Below are 20,128 nucleotides of genomic sequence, written 5' to 3'. Positions count from 1 at the left end.
GAAATCTTAAAGAGAGAACCTAAATTAATTTAGATAAACTTTATGAATCCCAAGGGGAACTTTGAACGCATACAGCAGTAGAAATATTAAAAACGAAGGATGTGGACTCACAAGACAAATAATGCAATCACTCAGTTGATGTAAATTGTGCAGAAATAGCAAAATTAACTTAGAATATCACATTTAGTTCAGGATGTCAGGATGAAGCTTTGGAGTGGGCAACAAAGACCCCAAGGCACTTCTTAGCCCACTGTGGTGGAATGAGCCTGTGGGTTAAAGTGCCCCCCAGAGAGCCCCATCTGGAGGGGGTTTTTCCTGATGACCTCCAGTTTTGCCCCATCCTCTTTCCACAACAGGGCCCATTGTGTCCAGGGTTTGCTCTCTGATGGAGCAGCTTTTCTGATTAGTTTCCTCAGGCCTTGTGCTTCGTTTGAATGCCTCAGGAGACCACAGCGTAGGACAACACACTGGCTATGCCTGACTTTTAGAGGATTTCCAGCAACTTGCTACACACATCAGAATACCTGAGTCCTCTCTCAGGAAGTCCAGTCTGCTCCGGCCCTTCTTGTACAGCACCACTGTGTGGTCAGACCAGTCCAGTTTGCTGCTCATATGGTCCTCCAGGTACTTGTGCTTTGCACCATGTGCATGTCCTCCCATTGAAGAGCGAGTGGTCTTAGATGCTCTTTGGTCTGCCAGAAGTCCTCCACCAACTCTTTTGTTCTCCTGATATTCAATCAGCAGGTGGTTCTCCCTGCACCACAAGCCAAAGTCCTTCACAAGCCTCCTGTACTTCGACTTGTTACCATTATTAATGCAGCCAATGATGGAGGACTCTTCTGAGAATTTCTGTAGGTGGCAGGTGCTGGGATTGTACTGGAAGTCTGTTGTGTAGAAGGTGAACAAGAAGAGAGGCAGAACATTTGCCAAAGGTGCTCCAATATTACACAGCACTATGGTTTAGCGGGTCCACAACTCAGATCATAAAGGCCAGTTTTTTATATAGATAATCGCTGCACTCGTGGCTTAGAGGGGCCATGGTAGTGTGGCTGGGGCGGTTCCCGGACACACCCATAATTGTTGCGGGTAGTTGCTAATCACCACACCTGTTCCACGTCCCTGTAATATATAGTAGAAGCGCGAGGCGGATAGGGGGATCGGAACAAAGGAAATAACAGGAATGGAGGTTAAGGGAGAAGGAGCCGCCAGTAGAAATGAGAGGCCGTAGCTGTTTTAGGACCAGCCTCTCAAAGGTCTTCATGATGTTTGAAATAAGAGGAACTGGTCTGAAGTCCTCAAGGTCACTGCAATGCCATTTCTTCAGCACTCGGACCACACAGGATGTTTTTCACAGTTGGAGAACGTTCTGGAAATTCAGGGAAAGGGAGAGAAGGTGTTAAGCAGTGTAGAAATGTCTCTTTTGTTTGGATCCTGTTATGTAACAAGATCTTCACAAAGGCTTCTTCTGATCTTACTGACATCCACAAAGCATCAGTCCGGTGGTAATTCACCAGTGTGCAGTGTGACATATTGACATGGTGGTCTCATTAATTGGAATAATGAAGGATTCACAGACCTTAGATTAAACACGGACAACCACAAATCAGAACAAGAAAGGTAGGAAGGTGTGCTGTTCTAGTTAAGGGTTGAAGTAGGAGAGGCTTAGGATTAGCATCATCTAGTGGTGAAATTCAGCATTTCTATACTTAAGGAACAGCCTGTCGCTGAGCGATGATGTCATAAAGCTGCGCCCCAGAGAGTACAAACAAAACAGAGAGCACGTGTCTGTCCTACTTCCTGCTTTGAACGTTCAGTTTGGCTTTAAAGGTATTGTCGGTACGTAGAAATGTTTATTGATGTTTAAGAATCTGTTTAGTATTTAAAGTTATTTAAAGAAGTATTTAAAAGGTTCTAACAACTTACCGCTGTTATAAGTTTTCACTGCACTATAAAAGTACTTGTGAGCTTACCTTTTTCAGACTTTAACAGCTTTGCCAGTGTGCACAGATAATGTTTGTCATTCAAATGAAGTTATTTATTTATTTTTTATATGTTTGTAAAGAATAAGTTATTCTCACATTATTGTATTTACGATTTATTTGTAGTTTTACCCTATTCCAACTGGCTTCAGTAAAGAAAGCAAACTGGAAACTCTTGTCTGTGTGGTCATTAGAAGGGAGTTTATCTGACTTAGTGATAGGCCGCTCGATATTCAGGTTTCGACATTGTGTCGAGCTTTCGAAGCGCTGGAGATCGAAGCACCGCTTCGATGCTTGCTTCAAATGCGCCCGTCACGTGATTTTGAGTTACGCTAGCGTAATGACGTCATTGATATCTGCATAGTCAGCAGTCCATTTAGTCGCTGACTGGTTTGCTGAAGTGCTTTGGCTCAAAGCGTTAAAGCAGTTGTTCCTGCTACAGCGATAAGGTGCTGTAACTCGAGTTCAAATCCTAATTGGGGCTCGGATATGTTGAAATAAGGATTTTGTATAAAACAGTTAAGTAGTACTTGTCTGAAAGTTAACAAATATATTTTGGAGACATTATGAACGATTTACATGGGGCACCTTTTTCCTTGGTGTGGAATAGATAGATAGATAGAGAGATACTTTATTAATCCTAAGGGGAAATCGTGTCCACCTAGAATCTGTAACAAATTAATGAGCATATTTTGCGTAAGGTAGCACGTATTATAACAATCCAGAATCTACTCTACGCCATGTCGATCATATCAGAGAGGCTAAGAAACGCTTCACTAAAGCCGACGTGGTCATTACACCAGTATATGTGCAAGACACTCTGATTAAACATTTTTACTATTCAGTGATTCCCAGAACTGTAGCTGATTTGTATTATTGATTTCCAAAAAGCAATGTGAGTAAAAGCGTGTGGTGCATAACTACTCACAACTGTCTTTAAAACAGAATCAGCGCCATCAACAGTGTCTTTTGCAATTTTAGGAAAGCTTCGGAATTTCTGTGTTAATGAGACAAAAAAGTTGCAAAGAAACTTTGCGAATTCATCCAGAGGTGAACATAAAGATCACTCAAGTACTGACAAGAAGGAGCAGCTGGATAAGCACATCTGGAGCCAAACTTTCAAAAAACATCCGACTTTGTCAGCAACATCCTTTCCTTATGCGCTGGGGGATTGGGGGGTGGGGGGTGAATAAGTAATCTTCCAAACTGCAGCACAACAGAGTAAATCATTGATGTAAATAGAATTATTGAAAGAGTACGCTTTTGTCGTTTCTTTATTTTTAAACTATCTTCAGTCCCACAATCCTCCGCAGTCACTGTCACGTTTAACGTTCCCTGCTGCTCACCTGTCGTGTCACCCAAAGCATCAACACTCAGTTTCATTCAAGGCTTTACCGTCCTTCCTTTCATAGACATAAAATAAGACACACATTCCCTCTACATACGTGTCCAATAATAATAGTAAACTGGCAAGAACGAGAAAAAGCACAAGATGGGAATATTCATGACAAGAGCCTCGACATCAGGGTGAGGATGTGCCTTGTCACCCATTACGTGAGCTCGTCTGCCACCCTTCAGTTGCACTGGCACACGTTACACTGCATACTGACAGTGTACACCTTCAGAAGTGGAATAAATCGACTGTATAAGTAGAACATTTCAGATAAACTATGAATTTTGTTAATCATAAACAATGCAACATAACTATTATATGTGTTGTTACTTTTTATTTATTCTCACCAAATGTTATATATCTACATGGGAAATGAACGTGGGTAATATGTTTATAATCATTCTCACTAAAATACACTGTCAAAATATATTAATGAGCAAACTGAGACACATTGGCCTTTAGGAAATATCAAAAAGCGTATGCGCTGTCATTTAGGACAGAATGCATTGTTAACTTCACGCACTCTCTACTGACGCGATGTCACAAAAACCAAGAAACCGCACCAGTCCATGCAAACTCATATCCTCCTTGGTTTTTGATCTTATGATTGTCAACATCAAATCAATAAAGTCATTTTATGAAGATAACAAGTCTGCTATAGTCAGTTCAATTAACGCTCCTTTTAAAAAGTTTGCTTATACCGAATAGTACTAGGGTGTTGTACCGTGTTAGCCATTATGAATGTAGAGAAAAGCCAAGCAAAATGACACCTTTTATTGGCTAACTAGAAAGATTACATATTGTAATCTTTCTAGTTAGCCAATAAAAGGTGTCATTTTGCTTGGCTTTTCTCTTATACCGAATATAAATCAGAATCTCAATGATACGGGACTCGCGAGTAGTAACGAATAATATGTGACACTGAGAAATTGTAATTCGTAATAACGGGAACAAATAAAAACTACGACTTCCTTAAACAGACACTGTAAATGTATAGGCATTTCAATAAATAATTTAGGATACTTGTGTGTGCATTTCAATATCGATTTAAGAACTACGTAGGCTACCTGTTGTACTATAAACGCTACCTCAAGCAGCACTTAACAGTAAATAGTCTAACAGGACAATGACTGACTGTACGAAGATGCTGCGCTGCTACAATAAAGGGTCACACTGTCATTCTGCATGTTTAGAAGGCGCTGATTGGCTGAAACTGTTTATAGCGAATTGTCTCAAATTAGTAGTGCCGTATAGCGAGCAGAAACGAAAAGACACATTTAGGCATGCTGGACAGTAGTTTGTTTTTCTACAATACAAAGTCAGTACGACACCAGGGTCTCCAAACACACAAATATGAAGCTTATTACGTTTTACAGTGAAACTCTTTACATACACAATATAATTATATATTAATTCGCTCACTATCCGTCCAATCTGATAATATTGTTAAATGCAGGAATTGAAAAAAAAACCTTTCACAAGTGGAGAATCGACGACGCGAACCCCTGGTGTTGTTACTGAGAGACAGTTGTGATACCATTGAGCCACCTAATCGGGATAATTAGTGAGCTTCGCAGAACTGAACTACTACTACTGTTCTTACTGCGGCAGATGTAGAAATATGTTGTTTGACATATACACATTAAATTGGTTTAATTGACATGAGAGTATCATTGTTGTATTCTCCTAATGAAGACAAAAAAATTATATTTATAGATGTATACTATATGACGTACGGTTTTGAACAAAATTAAGCGTTCCATAAAAAGGTTGTACGATTTACCTAATCTTTTTATATATATAAAGTTGATATATGACAATATATCTTTGACACTATGTATCAGACAAAGGAAATCACAGCAAACCACAAGAACAATAATTACTTCTCAGCAACTACCTGAATTGTAGTTTAACTATATTAAGTGAAGTGTGTAATGTCAATACGAATTACAAAATATAACTAGAGAGTTAAGTGTCAGATAGACTCTCAGAATATAGAGGTCAATGCCTTTGAGTGTGCTGAGGCTTCACAAAGATTCAGTAACCAGTGACCATGTCTGCTCGAGACTTCGAAGCCCTATCATGATCCAATCTCAGTACTACGCATGTCTGAGGCTTCGAATCTGCTCGAGGCTTCAAAGCTTCAGTTAACCCAGTGTGCATGTCTGAGGCTTCAAATCCCCGTTCGAAGCCCGTCATGACGCAATCTCAGTAGTACTATGCATGTCTGAGGCTTCGGAGCCCCGTCACAATCTCAGTACTCAGCATGTCTAAGGCTTCGATGCCCCATCAGGATGCACTCTTAGTACTACGCATGTCTGCTCAGTGCTTCGAACCACAATGCATGAAGGCAGGACATTTCCACTCCTCATGTCAGCTTACTGCTTCGACCTGAGAGTTAGGAAGTTATATTAATTACATTACACTGCATAGTCCACCACCAGGTTACAAAATTTCAACAGAGTTGTGATTGGTGAAACAAATCTTTCTGGATCATCAACACGACTGAAATTATTGTGCAGTACATTACGTAGTGTCAAAATATAAAATGACAAATTTTGCATATTTAAATGCTGACTATTAGAATGCATAAGAACAGCTGTACTAATACGGTTCAAAACACTTCCTTCACCATAATACTCTGGCTGTTCTCATAAATATTCCAGTCTCTGTGTTGCACTGCCTCACTTCTATAGTGAACAGTGTTATGCGTGTATTCACTGCATATAGAAATCAACATATATATATATATATATATATTGTATATAGTCATATTATGTTATATAGTGTTAAATGTTATACACTTTTTTGTTTGATATTCTATATGTTCTATTTACTGCGTTATATGTTGTTTTTATACTGTTTGCTACGATATCACTGTTTCTGTCCCTTCTCATAAATATTATTTTCTTCCTCATGTTCATTATCACTGCTATAATTACTGCATTAATGTTCAAGATGTCTGTCAGTCAGTCAGTCATTGTCCAACCTGCTATATCTAAACACAGGGTCACGGGGGTCTGCTGGAGCCAATCCCAGCCAGCACAGAGCGCAAGGCAGGAACAAATCCCCGGCAGCATGCCAGCCCACCACAGGACACACACATACACCAAGCACACAGTAGGGACATGTTAGGATCTCCAATGCACCTAACCTGCATGTCTTTGGACTGTGGGAAGAAACCGGAGCACCCGAAGGAAACCCACGCAAACACGAGGAAAACATGCAAACACCACGCAGGGAGGAGCCGGGAAATGAACCCGGGTCTCCTTACTGTGAGGCAGCAGTGTGATCAAGATGTATCTAATGAAAATATGTGTCTTGTTTCATGTGTATGATGAAATGGTAGATCTAGCTAACGTAGAGGGTTTCATTAGTTGTATTAGCTATATTATGTTACAATAGGTAAACTGCAGGTCTTGTACTTTGAACGTTAGGTGATATACGTGTATCAAGTCTTATTTGCGCATGCTTCGAGATACATGATTAGTATGGGCTGCTCTTACAGTAAACAAGAATAAATGTTTCTGGCAAAGACAGATTTTTTTTGAAATTACTATAAATATGGATAGCTGCCTGCTCTTTGTTTCCAGTGCATTAGTAGATCTTCATGTCGGCGTCTGTATCAATCGATGTCTACAGGGTCGTCATTAACAAGGCTAACATGGGGTGAAGTAATTGACAGTGTTGATCAAAGTAACACACGACATATCTCAGTGACATTTGGCTTTACCTCCCCTTCATCATCTCACGTGCACTTTTAAACAAGCTTCAAGGTGTCATTTTGAAACATTTGTGCGTCAAAAGCTCAGCGTCTCATTTCCAATGCACGTGATGATGTGGATGTGTAGCGCCAGTTCGTATCAGTACATCAGTGACACCTGGAGCTTATACCTGTGAATGTCACAGTGTCCAAACACTCGACTGATCCCAATTCAGTCTAATACGCACCTAAACAACTTAAAAGTAGTAATGCATGCGTCTGAGTTGGAAGGTTATTTTTTGGAGACGAGTGAGGTGATAGATATAGACATACCGATAATACGACTAATCTACTTTGCGATTACATTTGGAATATACGATGGAAGGTTCACGCAAGAGGTCTCGATCTCTGGTGTGGAGTTACTTTGATTTAGTATCTCCCTCAAAGGTAAAATGCATAATTTGCGAAAAGCAACTTGCATTTAGCGGTAACACGTCTTCAATGCTTCGCCACTTGAGGTCGACACATCCTAGCGTTACAGAGGAGTAGGACAATCCCGCTGTATCTGCTCACACTGGAACTTCTAAGAAAGGTATAACAAATTTTTATTCTTCTAGTATTACACATATTTTAGCAATTCTGAACCAGCACTGATGAGAGTTTGTCTGGAGCGTGAGGTCTGCTGCGGGTGCACACCGTTTGCTTGCTGCAATAAGCTTGTTATCTGTTTTTTTGTTTTCGTTTTTTAGGCAGACAAGAGGAACTGGATGAGGCTTTGGTTGACATGGTGGTAGAAGATTTGCAGCCCTTTTCTATTGTCAAAGATAAAGGCTTCCAGGCTTTTGTTAACAATCTGGATCCCAGCTACATCCTCCCAACCAGAAAGGCACTTAAAGCCACAGTTCAGGCCAAGTACTGTGCAGCCAAAGAGAAGGCAATGGCTGAGGTAAAGCAGGCCGCTTATGTCAGCCTGACCTCAAATATGTGGACTTCAATAAATATGGATGACTATCTGGGTGTCACGTGCCATTATGTCACAGCTGAAGCCAAACTGGCCACAGTTCTCCTTTCTGTCAGCCTATTTCCCCAGACGCACACTGCTGCTCACATCATGGAGTCCATGAGTGTGCTAATGACGGACTGGGGAATCAGTGGCAAGATACAGTGCATGGTGACTGACAATGCAGCCAATCTTGTTGCCACTGCCCAGCTGCTGAAAGTTCGTCATGTGCCATGCTTTGCCCATACCCTGAATCTTGTAGTAAAGAAGGCAATTGACCAGACCCCTAAGCTCCAGGAAATTCATCAAAATGCAAAGAAAATTGTGTCTTTGTTTAGGTCAAGTTGCAATGCTAAGGAAAAACTATCGGAGATGCATCAGCTAATGGGCAGGCCAGTGCAGAAGGTGGTTCAAGAAGTGGACACCAGATGGAACAGCACTTACGACATGCTGCAGCGTCTGTATGACCAACGTGAGGCAGTGGGTGCTGCCCTCTCTAATTTAAAGACAGAGGTTGTTCCCTTAACAAGTGGGGAGTACAATATTATTAATGAATGCCTGTCCCTCCTCCTTCCACTAGAACATGCAACAACTGAGATGTCTGCAGAGAAAACGGTGTCTGCATCAAAAATGATCCCATTATATCGCATGTTGCAACACAACATCTCGGAGAAGAGTACCAAGGTGACCAGGGAGGAGTCCATACAATTAGGTAGGCTGCGATGATCCAAAAACATTTTTGTACAATGAATAGTTGTGTCCCTTTAACATTGATTATTGCTATTTTCTGTCTTAGGTGTGCATCTGCAGGAAAGCTTGCGCTCCACAATCCATACACTGGAATCCATCCGGGTTTTGGCCTTGGCTACGCTGCTGGACCCAAGATTCAAAACTATTGGCTTTGGCAATCCAGACCGTGTCAGAGAGGCTGAGAGACAACTCACCTTGGAGTGCGCATCCCTCGCCAGACTCTGTGCACGTGACACCCCAAGGTGATTTTTGTATGGAATGTTTGTTTTTGGTATTTGATTTAATGTGTACTGTGAATATCTTTGAATTAAATTGTTTCAATTACAAGTCAGAAGTTTCTAATGTTTTCAGTGCAAGGTGACATTTCTTCAGCAAACAGGGATCTTTTTCTAACCCTTCTTACTAATTTTTACAAGGGGTGCCAGTAATAATGGAGAGCACTTTTTATTTTAGGATGACGTGTCTGTGACTTGCATATTACTTTAGGTGGTGTCCAGATTGGTGTATTCATAATACTCTGAAATAATTGATGTATTCTAAAAACTTTTGAGATAACCATGAATGAGAGTTTGTGTAGTGAACCACAGAGGAATTCTCACAGTTTGAACTTTATTCCAAAGTGTCCACTTTTATGAGAAAACAGGAGTGTTCAGACCAAAACCAGACAGTTTGCACAAGACAAATACTTCATGTGACAGTCTGATGTATTTATTTGTGTGTGTCCACCGTGTAGGAGAGCAGGCTGGCTGTGTGACTGCAGTGGGGCAGATGAATCGAGAACAAGGGGCTCAGGTTTATGAGGCTGCAGAGATCAGCAGAGCCTCCAGGAGGAATCAACATGGAAAACTGTTGGAGTTCATCATAAAGGGCCATGGAGCAGATGATCACTTACTGGTAACTGAGTTCAGATAACAAGTAAAACTTTGTTATTGTAATCTATCTAGTAAAAGAGAGCTATGATGACTTTAGAGCACCAAACTCTTGTATTTGCTTGTCCAACAGGCTGTTGTGCCTGAAAAGGCGTCATCCAAATGGTTTAAAAAATTATGAAGCTCCTAAAGGTCACCGGGTAATGACCTCTATACAGTAGAAGATGAGAAGCTGACAGATGGCCTCTACAACTACCTGATGAAGAGCTGTAGGCACTTTTGAAAAGAGTTCACATCATTGTGGATGTGCTGATGCTGGAGGCTCATTTGGCTTCAATGAATCTCTGATGAGTACAGAAAGTGTCTCCATGAGTAAGAAGTAGAAGGTCTGCTCATTGATGGACCAGCAGACGGTGAGTGGGACGTCATGTGGTGCTGGGGAGCAGACGGTCCATTCTTTTTATTTTCAGCACCATTAGTCTGTTAATTATAATACCATTTTACTTGTAGTGAATTTAGACAAGAATATAAACTAAGTACATATAAATGTAAATATATGTTTAAAGTGAAATTTAAAATACGTATTAATACACTTTTAGTATTGGGGAAAGCAAATCTTTTTTTTTTTTGTAAAGTAAGTGAAGAGTTTGATTAAACTTGAGCTTCAACTGTTGGAATACAAAGACAGCCAGACAGACAGACATCATCACTGAGGCATCTCAACTTGGCATTCCATCTCATCCAGTACTCTGATAAACGCGTCACTGGCTTTACTGGTCTTTGGCCTTTTTGATTTCTGAGTGTTAAACTGACTGTACATCATAAGGTTGTGTAGATTTGATTTAACTATTGATGTAAATAATAAAAGACACTTTGTTGATTAAGTTCTGTATATTTGAAATCGTCTGTGTATCTGTTTTAGCCAATTCATGCCATCTGCACTTTTTCTTTAATTTTTATAACTGTATTGTACAGTTTTATTACTTTTTTTGAACATTACATGCAACCATGTCTATCCTCATTACATATTATTTATATATAATATATAGAAGTGGGCCTGTTTTAGTATGTTTCCCAATCAGTTTGTTTGTTAGAATGAATGAAGATGAATTTTTCTTTCAGTTCAACTGACCCATCATTATTGTTAATTGTAAATATTTCTTGAAATGGTTGTACAATTTATACTGAATAATTATTAATAACATTTTCTTTTTGGTAGTGTTTTAATTTGTGCTGCCCCAGTCACCTCATGTATTAACACGACTAGAAGTGATAGATGTGAGCAGAGCCTCCTCTCGTATCAACACCGTCTACAAACGGCACTCTGCTGGACTCGCCGGTAATCCTACAGCTTGGAAACTGAGCATCCTGATCAAGACTTTACTGTTCACTTACAGTCTACAACAATAAGGGTCTTACTGATCTTTATTTAGGAGTCACATTTTCAATAAAACTTACATTATCATTAACTGAAAATGCAGCTTGTATATATAGGAGCAAAATTAAAGGAAAAGGATTGAATATTCCTGATAAATGGAGAGTCAAAACCTTTGCAGCTCAGTATTCTAAAACCATAACTCACAGCTAGAGCCTCGTTATTCTAAGGTCTTGACATTAAGTGTGTGTCCATTTCTATATTTATATATATAAACTGCTCAAAAAAATTAAAGGAACACTTGGAAAACACATGAGATCTCAATGGGAAAAAAGATCTTGCTGGCTATCTCTACTGCTATGGACTGATATGGTGATGTGTGAGGAACAAAAGGATGGAAATGAAAATGATCAACCGACCGACAGAGAGCGGGCTGAATTCAAAGACAACCTAAAAATCAAAGGGAGAAAATAATGCGTCAGGCAGGCGAGTCCATTTTGTCAAAATTTCATTGCAGCAACTTCAAATCGTACTCAGTAGTTTGTATGGCTCCCCCCCCAATATGCTTGTATACATGCCTGATAATGTCCTAATGAGACGACAGATGGTGTCCTGGGGGATCTTCTCCCAGATCTGGACCAGGGCATCACTGAGCTCCTGGACAGGCTGAGGTATTGGATGGACTGAAACATAATGTCCCACCCAGAGGGTTGGGACAATGGGTTCAATTCCTTCATCCTCTTGCCACACGAGGTCGGACATTGTCGTGCACCAAGAGGAACCAGCATAGGGTCTGACAATGGGTCCAAGGATTTCATCCCGATACCTAACAGCAGTCAAGGTGCCCAGTGTTGTCTAGCTTGCAACCCTTCATGGATATGCCCTCCCATACTGACCATCACTGACCCACCACCAAACCAGTCATGCTGAATAATGTCACAGGCAGCATAACGTTCTCCAGACCCTTTCACGTCTGTCACGTGCTCAGGGTGAACCTGCTCTCATCTGTGAAAAGCACAGGGCACCAATGGTGGACCTGACAATTCTGGTACTCTATGGCAAATGCCAATCGAGCTGCACGGTGTCCACTAGAGGACATTGGGCCCACAAGCCACCCTCATGAAGTCTGTTTCTGATTGTTTGGTCAGAGATATTCACACCAGTGGTCTGCCTGCCGGAGGTCATTTTGTAGGCTCTGGCAGTGCCCATCCTGTTCCTCCTTGCCCAAAGGAACACATACTGGTGGGTCCTGCTGATGAGTTAAGGACCTTCTACGAGGGGCCCTGTCCAGCTCTCCTAAAGTAAATGTCTGTCTGTCTCCTGGAATCTCCTCCATGCCCTCGAGAAGGTGCTGTGAGACGCAGCAAACCTTATGACAATGGCACATGGCATTGATGTGCCATCCTGGAGAAGTTGGACTACCTGTGCCAGCTCTGTAGGGTCCAGGTATGGCCTCATGCCACTAGTAGTGACGGTGACCGTAGCCAAATTCTAAACAAGTGACAAAACAGATGACAAGAGATAAATGTCAGTGGCCTCCCTCCAGATGTTAAACCATTCATTAATCCTGTTTTGGGGGTCATCTCTCTTATTGTTGCCCCTCTAGTGCAACAAAGCAGCTGAAACTGATGAACAAGCCACCTCTGCTACTTCACTGACCAGATCAACAGCCCACAAGTGTCATTGATATTCAGTATACTGTATAATACAGAAAACTACATTAATGTAAACCAGTGTTTCAGTATAAACCTAAGACAAACAACAAAATAAAATGCCTTACCAGTAATATCATTGTCAAAATCAATTCCCAGCTGTTCAGATTGAATGATTTAATGGCTATGAGACTCAGTGCATTGTGTGCTAAATGAGCAGTAAAGTGCAGTCGTGTACAGCTGTATAGGTTGTTATGTCAGGGCCATACTGGAGTATACAGACTCTGTGCTCTTAATATGCTGTTTACTTGGGTAGTCATATAGGATGATGCCCAGCTGAACTCTCTGCCATCTCTATCTTGGTACCAGTCGTGATGCTGATGCCCATCAGTGCCTGCTGTACAGTTGGACTCCTGACCTCCTCCAGTCTCAGAGACCCTAAAGACAGGCTGACGTGTTCAGCACACCAGTAGGACCTGATGGAGTCAAATGGAGGCTCAATGAGATATGAACTACAAACAAACATCTGCCATGTTTTAATCTCTAAATGTAACTTTTGCATAAATAATATGTATTATAATAAATATATATTTGATGTGGGTGGCACGGTGGCGCAGTGGGTAGCACTGCTGCCTCACAGATAAATAGATAGATAGATAGATAGATAGATAGATAGATAGATAGATAGATAGATAGATAGATAGTGTAGCTGGCAGGATTAGATAGATAGATAGATAGATAGATAGATAGATAGATAGATAGATAGATAGATAGATAGATAGTGTAGCTGGCAGGATTAGATAGATAGATAGATAGATAGATAGATAGATAGATAGATAGATAGATAGATAGATAGATAGATAGATAGATAGATAGATAGATAGTGTAGCTGGCAGGATTAGATAGATAGATAGATAGATAGATAGATAGATAGATAGATAGATAGATAGATAGATAGATAGATAGATAGATAGATAGATAGATATTTTATTAATCCCAAGGGGAAATTCACAAAGTTACACCACCGTGTATTAACACAGAGAGCGAGTCCTCCTCCTTTGTGCTTCCCACAGGTACTTGTATCTCTGTCCGCTCTAACTGTGCTAAACCCGGGTAGCTCCACGTTAACATCTGGGATGGTGTTAGTTAGCCACGTTTCGCAAAAACACAACAAACTGCATTCTCTGTGGGTTCTGACATTTTTCACCAGCGCAGTCAGTTCGTCGATTCAGTTACGAGACCCAGGTTCACTTCCCGGGTCGTCCCTGCATGAAGTTTGCATGTTCTCCCCGTGTCTGCATGGGTTTCCTCCCACAGTCCAAAGACATGCAGGTTAGGTGCATTGGCGATCCTACGTTGTCCCCAGTGTGTGCTTCGTGTGTGAGTGCCCTGCGGTGGGTTGGCACCCTGCCCAGGGTTTGTTTCCTGCCTTGCGCCCTGTGTTGGCTGGGATTGGCTCCAGCAGACCCCCGTGACCCTGTAGTTCGGATACAGCGAGTTGGATAATGGATGGATGGATGGATATATTTGATGATCTTAAAGAGGTTTTTAAAATCCCAAAAGTAATAAAGGTCCAATTAAGTCAAATAATTGAATACCCTGATTAACAGGTGCACAGTCACAAAAACTGCAAAATTATTATTCTTTTAAAGGCATAATATTTGCTCTTCACAGATTGTTTAACATAGTAAACTTCATTATAAAAATAATAATTGAAATGTGACTATTAGCTCCATGATAACTGTGTTTCTTACATTCATCATTGATAACATGTAGAGACAGCCAATGGATTCTTTAAAGTCACAATTTTATCACCAGCTTTCTTAACGTTGACTATTCCCTGATACCTGAACGTGAGAGTGTCAAGTATGTGATTTGTAATATTCTTTAATCATAATACAGCTAAAAAAACAAACTTGACTACGAGATCCACAGGCAAGAAACTCACTGGAGCTGCTGGTGTGTTGAGAACAGACATGAAGACTTGACATAATATTTGACAGACATCAACAAACAAAGAACAGATGGTGATCTACGGGCAAGAAGGGGCTACAATGGAATATTAGGAATACTTAAATAAATAAATAAACGTGGATAAATAGAAATGGAAGTAATAAAACACATTTTAGGGTTGTGTATTATAGAAGTAAAGATTTAACTCTGACAGTTTATTCAACGTTTAAAATTGTAATACGTTTATAGCCCGTCTTTAAGGTGACCCTTTAAATATAAGCGACTGTTTCATTTGGATATTCAAGTAAACAACAACAGTCAAATATTTGTTTTAATCTGACTGACTCAATCAAGTAGAGCCCACACTCAAGTGTACGTCAATCCATTAAAATTAGGCGAACACAAATGTGTATTGTTATGTTCATTTAAAGTTTATTCAGAAGTTGTTTAGCAACGATAAATATCTCAAATCCAAACTTTTAGTATCATTATTTTTTCAGAACCGCTAATCATAGATGACGGTGGTAAAAATACACTGCCGTCTTAATAATGCACTCGACAGAGTGTTATAGTGTAAGATAGTGGCACTAGTAGACTATCGTCACAGACGTATTTTACGAATATACACTCCGTCTCTTACAGTCACTTTATCTTGACCGTCCACCTTTAGAAATTATCTTACACGTCCACCTTTAGAAATTACTCCCACCTTTCTTTTTAAGTATCCATAAGGCAATTGGCTGAAATGGAACATGAATGACAAGTAACACCGATTGGCGATTTGTTAAATAAAAAGGTGATTGACCGCGACGTTTAAATTTTCGATTGGCTGACCGGTGACTGACGTACGCAAATTTAATATATGATTGGCTGAAGTCGAACATGCTATTCACGCCTATTGTACTCCGGTCTGCAGCAATACTGTATCTATTTGTTTGCTCTTACGAGGTCCTCGTGCTCAGCCTTCTTTAAGGCCAAGCAAAGATCAAGCAAAAGTGCGGAAGGTAAGACAAAGTCGAACGTGGGGATCGCGTACGGGTGGGGATGCGGAAGATCGCGACATGCTGAACGGCTTTAAATTTGAGGTCGCGTGGTTCGCTTTTAAATGCTGGGGATTACGCGCTACGTGGAGGAGGAGGAGGCACAGCAAATCGCACCTTCGCTAGTTTATTGTGGATGACGGGGATCGCGCACTTTTTAGCTGCTGATACGTTGCTATATTTTCCAGTCTGTGTCCCGTGAAATGTAACGCTACCATCTAACTTGGCGGAGGCACGTTAACTCGGGATTGCTTCTGCTCTCTTCACGCTCGTGCACTTTTCCGCGCCGTTTCTCCTTTTGATTTCGCGCATGCTCCGAACTGTGCTGTCCGCCGGGCACGCGCTTGTTCAGCCGCTCGCTCCCGCACGGCCCCGTTGTTTATTTCTGATTTTTCTCGAGCTTTGCGTGTTCTTTGTGTTTTTTTTCCTTTTTCCTTTAAAGCCTTCATCGGCAAACTTAGTTAAAGTGGCGTCGAGCGATGTGACTTTACAGGGCGCGTTCAGGTTTCATTTCCAGCACTTTGTCTCATACTGAGACCTACTAGAAATAATTTAAATGATTCCATGTTTTGGTATTTTCTTATCAGTAAAGATGCTCGTGCGGTTTCACTGTAACAGGGAGACTTTGATTTGTTTAAAGAGAAGTATAAAATACAAACATTAGACAAGCTAGTGCTGCTGGAGGGATACAGTCAAATCTCCAGCTGGTATGGCATTACGAGTACAGTTTTGTGATATTTGTAACGGTATTGTTTTATTTCATGTCTTTTATCCTTCACAACTACTCTCAGTATTTCTGTACACTTTGATACTTTACTTACTAGAGATGGCCGTGTTAAATGAAGAACAGGACTCCAGCCAATCGGGCTGTTTGTGTCTGACCACATGAAGCCATCAAAATACAAAATGTGAAAGCTGCAGAGCTTTGGAAATTAGTAAAGTAAAGCGTGTTGGAGAAGCAATGCAGTTATGAGGAATATGCGAAAAAGCGTTAATCCAAATGGCAGGGACTTTAAAGTGAACCAATTCTTTACATCCCAATGACGTTACTTACTATTAAGAGTTGCATTCTCTTAGAAAGTTTGTTCTCAGTTTATACAAATGTATGTTAAAATACGCCAGACAATATCATAATTAGACAGAGAGCGGTGACTGTGGATGCACCTTTTTATTTTTGTTTAAAGACCCCCACAGTCTTTAGGACTGACTGCAGATTTGGTGGCGGAGTTGGTTGAACTGCTTCAAACCGGTTTGACAAGTGACTCTCCACAAGACAGGAAGACCATCCAGTTGGAGAGCTTCAGCTGATCAGATGGCCTTGGGTTGTGGGTGTGAAAGGCAGTGTGTGTGTGTGATGGAGCATCAGAGCAGCTTTGGCAGGAGTGACTGTGTTTGGAAGATTCTCCGTGTAGATTTCTTGCTGTGTACTTATTGCTCCATTGAGACTTACAAAGTCCAGTCACACAGTGGAGGTGATCACGGCCTTCATGACAAACCTAAAAGTGTCCCTGCCCTTTATAAGGACATTTTACTGAATATCCATCTTGGGTATGACGTTAATCAGCAGGCAAGTCCACCAACTTGCAGTGAAAACTTGGGTGTTGGTGGCAGGACTGGCACTCCAGCCTCTGTAACGAACCTGCGACTGTTCAGTGTGCTGCTGAGGTGTCACCTGCTGCACTCAGACTTCAATCTGGGGGGCTCACCGTGTGGTGGGTGTGACAGGTCACTGTAATCGGCGCCTGTCCCCAACCTCTGCTCTCTTTACTTAACAACATTGGCATTTCAGCTGGTGCCACATCGTGTCTCTCCAATCTTTACAGAAATTGTCACTCGTTTGGTGGAATGCACAACTTTGCCACCTCCAAATATGAAAGCTCTGCTGCTTGAAATGTTTGAGTTCCTCAGATTTTTGACTTCATTCTGGTCAGGCTGACTAATGTCGTTGTCTACGCATTTCTCTCCATAGACTGTGAGTGTGCCAGTAGAATCAATTACTGCTAGTCCTAAAGATTCGACCAAAACACTAAATGTGTCTGAGTTTGATTCCTTTGTAGATGACGTCATGTTTCATTCTTCACAGTCCTCTATTTTCCAGTCTCCTCTGTTATTATCACCTGTTCATTTCTTTTTGTGTAGTCTTTAGCCCAGTGCTCTGATGATAATGTATTTTGATCTCCTACCATCTTTGTCTAACAGATTATTGCCTGGCAATGGCGATTTGTTCTGCCTGCATTGCGAATGCCACCTGTTGTGTTGTTTCTCCATCCATCCTCTTCTGCTTATCCGAGGTCGGGTCGCAGGGGCAGCAGCTTGAGCAGAGATACCCAAGACTTCCACCTCCCCGGCCACTTCTTCTAGCTCTTTCGGGGGAATCCCGAGGCGTTCCCAGGCCAGCCGGGAGACATAGTCCCTCCAGCGTGTCCTGGGTCTTCCCCGGGGCCTCCTCCCGGTTAGGCGTGCCCAGGGAGTTAGACAAGTGGATCGAGGTGGTGACTTTAAAATGAGCTCAGGAAGAACACGGGGACACAGTTAGAAACGTAAGGGTAAATTTCACACAAACATTAACAAGTTTTGCTTCACATTGGGAAGCTGTGACAGTCAGGGAATGTCAGCCAACCCAATGTTCCCTCGTCACTCCCAGGAGCCTCTTAAAACCCGTAAACATCGATAGTCACGTACCGAGGTGAGCCGGGCAAATGAGGGCTCACGCAATCAGCGAGGGGTTGGTGCAGAAGTGTCAAGTGCTTTGATTAAAATCCAACATAAAAGTGGTCACAAAGTGCAGTGCTTCATCCATTAAATAAATAATCCATAAATCAGTGATGGCTGTTAGTTAAAACCAAATAAATATTCCCAGGATTAAACCAGAGATAAACGGCATCGTTGGGTCCTCGATGCTGCTCTGCTATTCTGCGCCACTCCGTCTCGGTCTTCCAATTTCACCCACAGCTCGCTCAGCCGGCGGAGACTCCAGCAGCTGCAGTCCTCTACACCGACCCCCATCTTGGCTGCCTCTGTTGGCGTCTGCCAGGCCGCTTGTAGTCGATTGTCCTCCCGTCTTCCTCTCGCTTCCCTGGCATACCTTGGAAGTCCTGAGGAAAGCTCCTCTTCGAATCATCTGCTGAGATGATCCTCCCCTATAAGAGCCAATCCTTCGCCCTACCACGGGCCTAACAACTGCACTGCTTCTCACTTGCCTGGTGCCTGGCTTGCTGGCACATTGTGTTTCAACACCCAATGCTGCTCTCATGGCTCTCTTCCTGGATTTTCTCTGTTAATCCTTTTCTCCTCTTCTCTCCTTTTATCCTGCCTGACCCTCCACTCACTCCGAGGTGTGAATGGGGCACCTGACTGATCTGCTCACATTTTCATCTGATTGTGTGATCAGCCAAGTACCCCCAATCAGCCTCGGAGTAGCGTGTGCTCACGTACACCTGCACCATCCGGGGCCTGTATGCTCCAGGACACAATTATTTATTTATTGAAAACTGCACTTTGCCATGGACCTCTTATCACAGAACCACAGGAACATGGAATAAACTACAAGTAGTGTTTTGGGCAACAGGACTTTAGGGACCTTTTAAGAATTAAGTGGATATGACTGGTGAGCATTATTGGGCTGAATGGCCTGTTCTCGTCCAGATTGTACTAATTAGGTTTGAGGGTGACACAACGTAGTGGGTCTCATTAGCAATGGAGATGACTCTGCTTACAGAATGGAGATATGACAATTGGTGGATTGGTGCAAATTCAACCATCTGTCTCTTAACAAGGATAAGACAAAAGAGATGATTGTTGTCTTCAGGAAAAGGCCCATGCTGTCTGTGTCACACCGCCCATTGAGATGTGACCAGTGGAACTGGTCAAGAGCACCTCGCAGCTGACCTCACTTGGTAAATTAACACCACCTCCATATCCATGAAGGTGCCGCATCTTTACTTTGTGGGCTGAAGAAGACAAGAAGGCTAACCCACCACATTCTACAGGGGGGACACTATCGAGAGTATTATGACCAACTGCATCACTGTCTGGTTTGGGAATTGCAGCATCTCTCACCATAAGGTCCTACAGCAGAAGGGGTCCTCTGTGCCCTCCATTACAGACATCTGTATAAAGCATTGCATTTGCAAAGCTGATAACATTGTGGGGGACCTCTCCCACCCTTCTGATGGTCTCTTTGTCCCACTTCCATCTGGCAGAAGGTACCGTAGCATTTCTGCCACAATACCTTCTACCCCTTGGCGGCCCAGACTTTCCTAGTGGTGTATTTATATGTAGTGCATTTGTTACTCTTGTTGCTACTGTTACTACTTGTTTATGTGTTACTATGTACAGTAATCCCTCCTCGATCGCGGGGGTTGCGTTCCAGAGCCCCCACACTCCATTCTTCCCTCACTCGTGAACAAGACCC

At 41.9% G+C, this 20,128-nt stretch overlaps 2 protein-coding genes and 1 pseudogene across 8 annotated transcripts in view; 2 read left to right on the top strand and 1 right to left on the bottom strand.

Annotated features, from left to right (window-relative positions):
* The window catches only part of LOC114652431 (gastrula zinc finger protein XlCGF57.1-like), a 596,652-nt gene that overhangs the window by 10,605 nt on the left and 565,919 nt on the right, over positions 1 to 20,128 (top strand). The gene's annotated exons all lie outside the window — the stretch shown is intronic.
* LOC114652498 (oocyte zinc finger protein XlCOF6-like) overlaps positions 1 to 20,128 on the bottom strand; it is a 389,468-nt pseudogene that overhangs the window by 207,289 nt on the left and 162,051 nt on the right.
* On the top strand, positions 7,374 to 9,749 carry LOC114652547 (zinc finger BED domain-containing protein 4-like). The gene is made up of 4 exons (XM_028802942.2): positions 7,374 to 7,667; positions 7,825 to 8,787; positions 8,872 to 9,067; positions 9,559 to 9,749. The coding sequence occupies exons 2-4, from the start codon at positions 7,860 to 7,862 to the stop codon at positions 9,623 to 9,625; spliced, it is 1,191 nt and encodes a 396-aa protein (XP_028658775.2). The 5' UTR covers positions 7,374 to 7,667; positions 7,825 to 7,859; the 3' UTR covers positions 9,626 to 9,749.

The sequence above is a fragment of the Erpetoichthys calabaricus genome, chromosome 5 (genome assembly GCF_900747795.2).
Source record: "Erpetoichthys calabaricus chromosome 5, fErpCal1.3, whole genome shotgun sequence".
NCBI lineage: Eukaryota > Metazoa > Chordata > Cladistia > Polypteriformes > Polypteridae > Erpetoichthys > Erpetoichthys calabaricus.
This window is presented reverse-complemented; position numbering and strand designations above follow the sequence as displayed.

What these genes read in the sequence shown, in the direction of transcription:
- LOC114652547 (XM_028802942.2), top strand. Translation starts at nt 7,860, where the DNA reads ATGGTGGTAGAAGATTTGCAGCCCTTTTCTATTGTCAAAGATAAAGGC. An exon ending in GGAGGAGTCCATACAATTAG is followed by an intron (nt 8,788 to 8,871) that starts GTAGGCTGCGAT and finishes TTTCTGTCTTAG; the next exon opens with GTGTGCATCTGCAGGAAAGC. An exon ending in TGTGCACGTGACACCCCAAG is followed by an intron (nt 9,068 to 9,558) that starts GTGATTTTTGTA and finishes TCCACCGTGTAG; the next exon opens with GAGAGCAGGCTGGCTGTGTG.